At 43.3% G+C, this 12,422-nt stretch overlaps 2 protein-coding genes across 4 annotated transcripts in view; one reads left to right on the forward strand and one right to left on the reverse strand.

The window, feature by feature from the left end:
* The window catches only part of pvalb7 (parvalbumin 7), a 75,964-nt gene extending 64,541 nt beyond the window's left edge, over positions 1–11,423 (reverse strand). For 2 of the 3 annotated variants that reach the window (XM_036565135.1, XM_036565133.1), the window contains exon 1: positions 11,250–11,423. The gene's annotated coding sequence lies outside the window, so the exon portion shown is untranslated. Of the gene's footprint in view, positions 1–8,704; positions 8,774–11,249 lie in introns of those variants that run through there. The other variant, XM_036565134.1, reaches the window with a different exon arrangement.
* The window catches only part of ncf4 (neutrophil cytosolic factor 4), a 57,820-nt gene that overhangs the window by 28,208 nt on the left and 17,190 nt on the right, over positions 1–12,422 (forward strand). Inside the window, exon 7 of the mRNA XM_036565129.1 lies at positions 11,341–11,439. Within this exon, the coding sequence (XP_036421022.1) occupies positions 11,341–11,439 (99 nt within the window). The remainder of the gene's footprint in view (positions 1–11,340; positions 11,440–12,422) is intronic.

A 12,422-nucleotide genomic window follows, 5' to 3' on the forward strand; every position in this document is an offset into this window, starting at 1 on the left:
CTTACTGAGAGAGAATAAGACAGCATGATTCAATGCACTCATTTACACCACTGCCCACCATACAGAGCACATATCAACAGCATCGCCTTATCTGTGCGGGTGCGCTTGGGAGGGGTAACAATGAGAGCTTTTGGGGAATATTTTTATTTTTAGCTTTTGTTTTGTCCATAGATTCCAGTTTGAATCTTCGCTAATTAGCCCTTTATTTAGAAACATACGTCCAGAGAGAATTGAGAATCGTCCACCATCCAAAAATCTCTAGCCAGTTGCGTGCTTTGCCCACTGATGAAGGACTAGAGGATGACTGACACAAACTGAGCTACTGTCTCTGACTTTACATCTGCAAGGTGGACCGACAAGGTAGGAGTGTCTAATAGAGTGGACAGTGAGTGGACACAGTGTTTAAAAGCTCCAGCAGCACTGCTGTGTCTGATCCACTCGTGCCAGCACAACACACACTAACACACCACCACCACGTCAGTGTTACTGCAGTGCTGAGAATGATCCACCATGCAAATAGTACCTGCTCTGTGAGGGTCCATGGGGGTCCTGACCATTGAGGAGCAGTAAAGTATGCAGAGAAACAGATGGACTACAGTCTGTAATTGTAGAACAACAAAGTGGTCCTATATGGTCAGTAGAGCTGATAAAATGGACAATGAGTGTAGAAATAAGGAAGTGCCAGTAACCGCATTTCCATGCAGTTTTATAATCTGTTAATAATCCGACTGATAGCTCAATCGAAATAGATTATGTCCATGTATACACCTCCATTGGAATTGGCCAGTGTCCCACTCTTTCACAGGGCAGCTCACTACCAGGCCTGGAGCCGCAAATCAGAGTTTGCCGCACAGAATGCCCACGCGTGCAAAATGGAAAGAAAATGGATTTCATGGCTGTTAACGATAATTCCCGTTAAATTGACAGACGGTCCCAGCCCTAAACTGACTGCCATATGCAAAAGCTATACGTACCTACCATGCAAAATAGAGGCAAATCATGTCGCTGGTAGACCTTCTTATGCGCCTCATCTGAGGTGGATAAGAAAATAAGTGCACTGTTTTGGCCCTGAGCTTCGTGATCCCTCAGACAGGTGACAGATACACGCTCAAGGAGGAGAGACAGGGAGCTCCAGCTCTGGGACTTCATGTTCTCATGGGTTCTTATGGTGATGCATGATTATTGGACCTGCCAGTCACACAGATGTAAGCCCCTCTCCGCCTATCAGAAAGAACCATTATGGGTAGATTAGATGCTCTTTGGATGGAGTTGATCTCATTACATGCTGTTATTTTATCTTCTGGAACTCTAATCACACTTATAGGAAGGGGAGTGGAGTTTTGACCCTTAAACCCATAAATCCCAGGCTTATTACATACTAAGGTTTATTATTCAGTAACTACAGGTAACTACTGGTTGAGCTATCCTAAGGTTATAGAAGTGTGTACTAAAACTTTGGGACTGCCAGTGTACCCTGGCCATTTAAGGAATAGTAACCTATTTACTATGAGGAATAAAACCTATTTACACAGTTACTACCTTACTCTAAATCAGGGGTGCACAACTCTGGTCCTGGCAGGGTCAGTGTCCAGCACAGTTTTGAGGTTTCCCTACTCAAACACACCCATTAAAACTGCCTATTAACAGTGTAATCAGGTGTGGTTGAGCAGCTAAATCACCAAACTGTGCCGGACACAAGGCTAATGAAACTAATGGGTAACTTGCTGCACCAGTTAGCATCAGGCGAATCGTCACGTGCTTGTCTAAGACTACATGAAGTTCTTAGGTAATGTCAAATGGAGCCTGTTTAGACCTTGCATTAACGTGTTTCTTGTCCGGATCAGGTCTGGATAAACTTTGGCCGGATTCCGTTTACACTTTTCACTAAAATGCGCTCCCGCTGTGACCAGATGGGATCTCATGTTTTCCTTGTTACAATATGAGTCGACAAGTTTGGCTCGGACACGTTCATCGGCCTGGAGTTCCTGGTTTAGGGCCTTCAGCTTCACCTGTCCTCCATCTTTCATTGTATCCTTGTTTATCCTCTCAGCACGCTAGTCAGCGGCCGGCAGACGCATTTGCACCCACGTGACATCGAAAACGCATTCCATTTACACTCGTGTCAAACGTGATCAAGATCCGTCTCCAACTGTCGATATTCGATCCCAATGTTGATCGCAGTGCATCCTACTGACGCTGAAATTCAAATGAATTGCACAAATTCATGTCATGTAGAGCTTCACACCTGTTAGGATTCAAGGGCAAGTTTATCGAGAGCAAGATTAGGAGAGTGGGGCGAAAGAGCCAGCGAAGGCCAACCATATCAGAATGGAAACACTAGACAGAAATCAAAGTCGAGACATATAGAGACATATACAGAGTCCAAGGCTACAAGAGAACATGGCTCAGAATTGCAAGGAGGATAACCAAACAAGACTTTTCGCAAGACAAAGCTGAATACACAGGGTATAAATATTAAACAAAATGGTTTCTGATTGAACTTAGGTGTATGATCTGAGCTAGTATTCAGGTGATAGTGACCTCTGCTGGCGAGGAGGGGCGTTGTCAGCTGCAGATGTGACAATGCAATTCAAGTGCAATTTAGTTTCAGTGCAGCTAAGCTCCACAGTGCTTAAATGGCCCTTTGCATGATAAGCATGACTCTTGAAGGCTTAAGAACGTGACGCACGTCAGGTGTTCGTTTCTGGAGGGTACAGCTGTGCACGTGTAGCTTAGTGTGGGCCGATAGCTGACTGCTTTTCAGCCTCAGACGGAAGCGTCTGTCTCTTATCTCTCAGTGGGCTGAACGTTTCTTCTGGTAAGTAGTGCATGAAATTTTGGCGTAGCGCTAGCTGCATTTCAATGAGTTGTCTGAAACCGGCAGCGGTCGGGCTCCTGCGGGCAGCCGACTTCTTTCGACACGGTTCGGAACGCGAAGCAGCCGTCGGGGTCATTCCAGACACAGCAGTTTGAGTGACTTCAGGAGGGTCATACTCTGTTACTATGCAGCACTGGTCAAAGTGAGGCTATGCATAAAGGGCTTTTTTATTTCTACTTTTTTAGGAAAGTAATCAAGACTTTGAAAGTAGGAAATTAAAGCTGTTGAGTTATACAGTGACCAGACAAGTCTTTTATTTTAGACTCTGGAAATTAACCCCTTCTTGTCTTTATGCAGCTTCATACACTCCTGGCACTTTCTCAAGCAGATTCATGAGGAGGCACCTGGGATATTTCTTGAGGCTTGAAGAGACACGTATGCTGAAACCTTCTTGGCTGCTCGAAACCACTGTTTTGAAAATGCATTCATACATTAGCATCTTGACTGTTTATATTTGCTTTGGCTTTCACCTGGTACTGTATGTAAATGTGTCCATTTTCCTGAATTTGAAGTTCTTCCAGGCTTTGAAGCTGATGTGCTACTTTTCTCTTCTGCAGTTGCATGACGAATCTGTCATAAACGATTCATAAAGATTGTAATTACGTATTAATAACCCCCCCCTCCCCCCCCCCACATGGGGATCCGAATTAAAGCAGTACTCTGGCGCCCCTGGGCCATGAGTCATCTCTTTATATCACCCCGCGTTCTCCCGGGACACCCGAACCCAAAAGTGTGCCGCTCATTTAACCAAAGAGACCCATCTCCTTCCTCCCCAGTGGGCTAGCATGTGCTAACGAGTTCGTTTAGCAGGTCACTGACTCCTTAATTGGAATCAGAGTCTTTTTATAAAAGCGCCTAAAGTTAGGTGTTCTCAGTAGTCCAGAACAAGCCGGCCCTGAAACCAACCGTCGGCCAGGAGACGGGAGATCAAGCCAGCTTTTGAAGGAGTAGAGGTTTTATTCCTTACCCCAGATGTAGTCAGTGCACTGGAGCTAATGTGGCTGACAGGTAGCTCGTACCCCATCAGTTAGCATCAAGCTGAACTGCATGCCTTTAAACTGTGTCGAGTTGTTTAGCAAACTCAAACAGACTTGCTTCTGTGGTTTCTGGCTCTGTGACATACTGTCATCGAAAAAAATGGTCAGAAGTATAAACAGGCAACAAGTACTTTGACTCAGCTTGCTTTATGTTCTCTTCTAAGTACAGTCCGACTGTTTGTGTTAATAGACCGATACTGATGCAGCAGATAAAGATTAGCTTGAAAAACACAGGATTATTATTCCTTTAACAGGCTGAGCTCTGAATCCACCATTTTTAAAACTTAGCCTTTTGTGGCACAATGCGTTTAGCATACATGAGTGGTGGTCAGGTAGGCTGCCCTCGTGCTGAGTGCTTATGATGCTGACACCTCAGCGAGGCTTGTGGTAGTGCTAATGCTAATGAAGGAGCTGAAGTGGTGTTAGCTCAGTGGAAAAAGGGCTTCATGTGACTATTTTATCATAATCGTGATGAATGTTGTTATCGTGATGATGAGCTTTTCTGAGTATATCATGGATATCGTCAGTACTTGAACAACTGCATGTTTTATTAAAAAGACGGCATAATTAGTCCTGTTTAGTCAGATTTAGCAGTATGTGAGGCATTGAATAAAAACTTTTATTCATAGTTTTTAATGGCTAATATTAAATATGATGCTCCTAGTGCATTATGTCTGCGTGTCAAAATATCGTGATGTGGAACGAGTATCATAAAAATATCTTAAAATCATCATGATTTTTGCCATGTCGCCCACCCCCACTTCATGTTAACCAAGGGCTGCTGATTTAAAGCTCAGTCTAAAGATTCTGACTTAGTATCTAAAAGCTACAGAGACCTTGCTCTGTGTTATTTTATCAATTGTACTATTATTATTATGTTATTAGTATAATATTATTATACCCTGGCCATTGATATCATGACTTCACCAGTAAATACCTGATGCTAACTAGCTCTGCTAACTGTTCCACTTGTTCCACTTCTTCTCCCTCCGGAGTAAAAACAGATGTTTCAAAGGAGAACAGTCACTGGTTGGGATATGAAAGGGAAAGCTCGTCACTCTCAACATTGCGTCTGTTTATAGAGAAAGTCACACCCTTCAATAAAAAAGGCTGGTTAGGCCGCAGGTGGGAAAAGTCACCCTCGTTGTCAAGATCTGTGCAAGTAGCCAGAACAAGCCAAAAAATGCATTTTTTAGCCAAATGCTACGAACTGTTTATTTATTTTGGTTTTTCCCCCAATTTTCTCTACCATCCGGTTCCACTCACTAGTTAGGACTCCTCCAATGACACGGTACCACCAGCGCTAGGAGGTTGAAGGCTAGCACAGGCTTCCGCTGAGACCTGTGAAGCACCACTACATCTGTATGAACTGATGCTAACCCGATGTCATTGGACAGCCAGAGGCCCTCGGAGGAAAACGCCAACTGCCAGTTCTGTTACATCAGCTAACAGATGCCTGCACTGACTAGCATCGCGCTGAGTGATGGGGGGGCAGGGGCCATCCTACCCACCCAGAGAGAGCAAGGCCAATTGTGCTCTCTTGGACTCCCAGCCATGGACGGGTGTAGCATCACTAGGGATTGACCTCACAGTCTCCTGATGATAGAGCCAACACTTGACAGTTGCACCACTTGGGAGCCAAATGCTACAAACTATTTAGAGGTTTTTGTCAAATTTTACCCCTGGTTTCAAATTGTTTTTGAAACTTTTTTTGAAATTCAGCCTTCAGTTTTGAGTTTATAGTTTTTTCCCCATTCAAAGAGAGAGAAGTCTGGCCTTCTATAGCTCAACGTTGGCAAGATGGCCACCAAGTGAGCAGACGTTCCTGTAAGGACTTTGGTAAAAACAGCACCCTGGCAGCTAGTGAAGGGAATTAGCAGTCGTTCGAAGTTCAAGCCTTCCTTTGTTGCAATAATGGATTGATGAAGAGCACCGCAAAATCATTATGCTTTCTGGTTCACACATTTGACCCCAGCATCCCCCCTCTGTGACTACACTCAGTGAGAGAGAAACGAGGATATACACTTTCCCTGTTGAAATGCAGTCATTTAAAAAAAGCCTAGCTCATTAGCACTTATAGTGAGCTGGAGAGGAAATTGCTTTGTCACATTGTGTGTGCTTTTGTGTGTGTGTGTGTCATATTGTCTATGGGGGATTATCACATTCGTAGGTCTCGCTTTACTTTGGGCATTAATCGGCTATATCACCCAAACCCGTGTGCGCATACTTTTGTATATGTAAGTGTTAAGGGGCTTTACAAACAGCTTGTTATTCACCTTCAACTTTATTGCTTGCATATGGTTAATACAGGCTAGTATGGAGTACTAGTCAACAGTTTGTACACACCATTGAACATATGTCTTCATATGTCTAGAGGTCTGCACAGGCTTGAAGCTGAAGCTTGAACCAGGCCCGACTAAGTCTGAAACACAAACCCGCACATGCGCTAAGACGGATAACCGCAGGCAGTTTTACCTCGAAAACCACTTTGCTTTGTCACTAAAAGCTTGTGCTAATCGACAGATAACGAACAAAAACTCTACGCTCTTATCTGAAAGCACTGACTTACTAGTGCGAGGGCGCCCTCTGGCTGCGTCCACCGTAAATGTGTTTCTGGTAACACTTTACTGTAGGGTGCTGTTCATAAGGCTACATGACACCTACCTAAGCTTGTCATTACAACTGACATAACCCTACATAACTGTTTATAAATGCTTATTACAACAGGCTTCATCTGTCATAAAGGCTACTTTAGCTGACTTTGATCAAAATTGGCAAATGTAACCTTTATAAATAATGGCGCTTATTGGAACAAGCATTTATAAACAGTTATGTAGGGTTATGTCAGTTGTCATGACTAGCTTATGTAGGTGTCATGTTGCCTTATGAACAGCACCCTACAGTAAAGTGTTACCGTGTTTCTGAACAGATAATGTGCTCTTCATAACACTCACTCTACACTGTATGTGACCCATGTGCTTCTATGTGATGTAAAGACCAAGTCATGATGTTCCCACAGTGAAGCCTGATTATTTCTGAATTTGAAACAGTTCCACTTTCCACAAGCTTTCTTTTTTATTCTATCCATGGTGAACAGAGCGAGAGAGAAAATGCATGGAAATACGCAGCATTTAGACGTATTCCTTCCAGTAAAAACGACTACATAAAAGTCACTCATTAGAAAACTAACCTGAGCCCGATGTACTGCGTGAAACATCGGCCCAAACCTGGCCCAAAGACTATGGCTCTGATGGGTTTGGGTCAGGTAGAAGACTTCTAATATCCTTCGTTATCTTAAAAACATTTTGTTCTACAGGCCTAAATGTTAAATGCTTGAATTTGTTTCTAAGATAAATGACTGTGTATGAATTTCTTTTCATCACCAATACAGTTTAAGGCTCCCAGCGTTTCGTTTTCCTTTAGAACTTTGTACACTTGGAAAATGAACCACAACATTATATTATTTTAAATGACTGTGTGCGCCTTGTTAAAAGATAATTAGTAGACTGTGAGTCCTTGATAATAGGTAGGTAGTGGTTTTGATGTCTTCACTATTATTATAAAATGTAAGACTATATAAATTCAAACGTAGCGCTGTATAGCCCGTTACCCCACATGTATTCCGTCATCTAATACATGTATTTGGTCATCTAGTGTCTGAATTTTGCCTCTTTAGTTTTGCACTAGAGCTAAAAGGCCAATGTAGCCGAGAAATAACCAAAACCATATACAGCACCAGTTAGCATTGTGCAAACAGACTTGCTTATATGGTTTCTGACCCTGTATAACATTTTCGTCTGTAATTATTCTAAACCACATAAGCAAGTCGTATTAGAAATTACTATAACTACCACAATTTGCATGATGCTAAGTAGTGGCTGTAAGCTTCTATTACTTGTCAGCTACATTTACTGTGTAGCTCCGGTCCAAAACTAGAGAACCAAACTTTGGGAAAAAATGTCTTACTTGTACAGAAAATTGTACAATTTTATAAAAAATGTCACTTTAAAGCAGATCGGTGCATACTGTAGTTAGTAGCTACAAAGCTGCAGTATGTAAGATTTGGGGGTTTGGAGACCTCTCTGGTGGAAATGTGTAATTGCACGCAAATGAACGCTTTGGACCCCTTCCCCGAGTGGATGAATCTGATGATTGAAAGAGAATTCAAAGGATTCAGAGGATGTGAGAGAATGATCTACTACTGCAATTGTATCTTCATCAGTATAATGTTTGCATTTGTCCTACACATCAAGTTGGACCTGTGTTTTGATGCTGTGCTCGTGACATTAATACACAAAGATGTATGACGTGGTCTGAAAAACTCCAACCCGACTTTAAAATGATTATTTCAGGCTTTACAGGGTGATTCGAAGCAGCTCACACTCAATTTTAGCCAGTTTTTTCCTCCTGTCAGGAAAAAGTAATGCTGTTTCTTTCAATTTTGGCAATAAAAAAATTACATAGTGCAGCTTTAAGTGCAGATATAACTGGTTATTCTTGAGTGGAAAAAATAGACACTCCATATAGTGCAACACCTTTGACACGGTGTGGCCTGAACAACATCGGTGAGATGTGGCTCCTTTAAAATATCCAAACGCCTCCACCGATATTGCAGCGATGTGTTTGGGACGTTGGGGAGCTCACAAGGAAAATGAAATCCTGGCAAACACTGTGTGGTGTGAAAGGAGCTTTATTTGAAGCAGGAGCAGGGATGGAGTTTTTGGAGCTGCAGTGAAAGGCTAATGGATCTGTGGCCTGTAGAGTGGACGTTTGTTTTGTGAGCTCTCACCTTAATGAACGCAGCGCAAGCTTTTAACAGCACCGTCACTGAGTCTCCGTACAAGAACTGCCCACGGGCCTAAACACACACACACACACACTACAGTTTAATTGCCAACACATAATTAGCTGATAGCATCTAACAGCGTCTCACCTACTCACTCCCACTCCAGCAAAACAAAACCGCACAAAGGGCTTTACTTCAGCTCTGCAACGCTTTCGCTCTCTTCTCTCACACTGCGCTTTTACCGCTTTACCCGTGCTGTGCTCACAGCTTTCTCTGACCACAGTACAGTCCTTTTATCAGATTCACTCATTCACTCCCTCACTCACTCACTTACTCAGTCATTCGGTACATGACTTACTCAACTCATGCACCTGCTCATTCACTCACTTCCTGACTCACCTAGTCAGTCACTCACTCATTCACTACCTCCGTCACTCACTCATTCACTCACTTACTCAATCACTCATGCATTCACTCATTCACTCACTCACTTACTCACTCGGTTATTCGGGTACCTGACTTACTCCTTTGTTCAACACGTGCACCTGCTCATTCACTCAGTCACTGACTCACTCACTCAGTCACTGACTCACTCACTCATTCACTCACTCACTCACTAACCAATTCACTTACTCACTTACTCACTCAGTCATTCGGTACCTGACTTACTCCTTTGTGCAACTTATGCATCTGCTCATTCACTCACTCACTGACTCACTCACTCACTCACTCACTCATTCACTACCTCCCTCACTCACTCATTCTCTCACTTACTCAATCACTCATGCACTCACTCATTTACTCACTCAGTCATTCGGTACCTGACTTACTCCTTTGTTCAACTCATGCCCCTGCTCATTCACTCACTCACTGACTCACTCACTCACTCACTCACTCCCTCCCTCACTCACTCATTCACTCACTTACTCAATAGCTCATGCACTCACTCATTCACTTGCTCACTAACCCATTCACTCACTCACTCATTTACTCTTACTTATTCATTCACACACTCATTCACTCACTCCCTCTGTCACTCCCTCACTTATTCACTCATTCATGCTCTCACTCATTAACTCCCGCAATATCTCACTCTCTTACTCTTTTTCTAGCTTACTCATTCACTCACTGCCTCACTCATTCACTCACGATCTCCATCACTCACTCATTCAGCCTCTAATTCACTCTCACTTCCTCACTCACTCGTTATTCTCATTCCTTCCTTCCTTCCCTCACTCACTCACTTACTGCTTATACTCAGATCACTCATTCATTTTACTCACTCATTCACAGACTGACTCACACACTTGTTCATTCTCATTCACTCTATCATTCCCATGCCTTCCATCACTTGCTCACTCACTCATTAATTCTTACTCCTTCAATCATTCACTCACTGACTGCATAGACCAAGTTCACTCATTCATTCTGTCACTCATTCACTCTCTCACTCACTGACTCACTCACTCATTCATTCTCATACACTCTCACACAATCCCATTCCTTCCCTCACTCGCTCACTCACTCATTCATTCTTACTCCTTTTCTCACTTGCTCACTCACTCACTGCTTAGACCGAGTTCATTCATTCATTCGGTCACTCATTCACTCTCACTCACTCACTCACTGACTCCCTCACTCATTCATTCCCATTCCTTCCATCACTTGCTTGCTCACTCATTCATTCACTCCCACTCATTCCTATTCCTTCCCTCACTCACTCACTCACTCACTCATTCTCAATCACTCTCACTTACTCGTTCCCATTCCTACCTTCACTCACTCATTCACTCACTCACTCCTTAATTGTCACTCAGTCACTCTCACTCCCTCATTCATTCACTCAGTCGCTCATTCTCTCATTCATTCACTCACTCACCCCATCTCTCCATCACTCCCTCGCTCATTCCCTGACAGAATCACTCACTGACTGATGTTCTTTTCCTCAGAGATGCTCACTCTGTTCTCTGTCTTCTCTGCAATGATGTTAATTCACATTCCATTCCAGTGTGTCAGTGAACATTACAGGACACGCACTCTCCTCACTGTGCGTCACGTAAATGATCAGAACAAGCTATCGTAGTTTTCTCATCTCTTCATTTTATTTCCCTTTTTTTCTCTTAGTTGCATCTTCTTCCTGTCTCTTCCTCTGTCCTCTCTCCTCTCTGGACTTTTTTCTTATTTATTCTTTTTTGGCTCTGAGCGTAACAGAGCTGCTATTTTTATAAGCACACACAGCATGTTGCATAAAGTTGGCTGCAAGAGTTCACTCAGGGCAGAGGGAGAGATTTTGGGTTTGATATGAGCCGTTTGATATCAACAGTACAGCGAAGTCTCTTTACCTCCCTCGTTCTCTCGATTTCTCTCCGTCCACCTTGTCTCAGTCTCACTTTTAGTGTTTTCAGCCACTGTCTCTGTTTTTTATACATTTCACTCATATGTCATTCGCATTCACTCATTCACAGTTACATCACTCACTTTCTCACTCACTCTTTAATTCACTCGGACACTCACTCATCAAAAAGTTAGAAAAATCGCCGTATCCTACCTTGTGCGGTTTCACAGTCTGGATGTGTGCCGTTCTCGTTCTGTCCTTGTGTGTGTGTAAATACAAGTGTGTGTGTGTGTGTGTGTTTCAGGCGGTGTTTGACTTCAACGGGAGCGGGAAGCTGGAGCTGAGTCTGAAGGCTGGAGACGTGATCTTCCTCCTGCGGCGAGTGAACGCTGACTGGCTAGAGGTGAGCTGAAGGAGAGAGAGAGGGATGGAGAGAGGGAGGGGAGGAAAGGTTTGTGGGAAGGCTGGAAAAGGGAGTGTGTGTTTGTGTGTGTATGTGTGTGTGATTGAGTGTAAAAATACATCAGTGCATTGTATTGCATTGGACTGAAAGCGGCACTTCAACTGCAGATTCACTCACTCACTCATTTGGGAATGTTACCATTAATTATAATAAGTGTTCATTAAAGTATGCACACATTTTTGGCCAAGATGAAGCTATTTTCAAATATAGAAATTCAATAAAACAAAAAAGCTTTCCACTAGTGTGTAAATACTTTATTGAGTCGCATGGTTATTGTGTCCATTGTAACTTTAACAATGATTTTGAATCATCATAGCATAAGAAATTTGTCAAACTGCATTAATTTCCTTAGGAATCATAATCTAATGTAATGTTGTGAGGCCAAATGTTGAGAGCGACTTGGACTCGAGACACACTCGAGTCACGTAAGTGACTCATGACTTGACTCAGACTTTAAATTAGACCTCAGAGACTTGAGACTCCACTCGGAACAGACTCAACGCCAAAGGCTCAAGACACGGACTCGCAGCTTAGAGACTCTAGACTTGAATCAGACTCGTTCTTTAGAGTCTTGATATTTGACTTGGACTTGCACCCCAGACACTTGAGACTCGACTCGGACTCGCACCCCAGAGACTCTAGACTTGATTCGGACTCCCTGTTCAGAGACTTGTCGCTTGACTGAGACTTGCACCCCAGAGACTTGAGACCTGACTTAGACTTGCACCAGAGGACCTGAGACCTGACTCAGGCTCGCACTAAATGGACTTGACTTAAACTTGCACCCCAGAGACGGGAGACTCGACTCATGCTCGCACTAAATGGACTTGACTTAAACTTGCACCCCAGAGATGGGAGACTCGACTCATGCTCAAACCCTGAGAATTGACTTAGACTTGCACCCCAGAGACTGGAGACTTGAT

This window comes from Colossoma macropomum, unplaced genomic scaffold (genome assembly GCF_904425465.1).
Source record: "Colossoma macropomum unplaced genomic scaffold, Colossoma_macropomum, whole genome shotgun sequence".
NCBI lineage: Eukaryota > Metazoa > Chordata > Actinopteri > Characiformes > Serrasalmidae > Colossoma > Colossoma macropomum.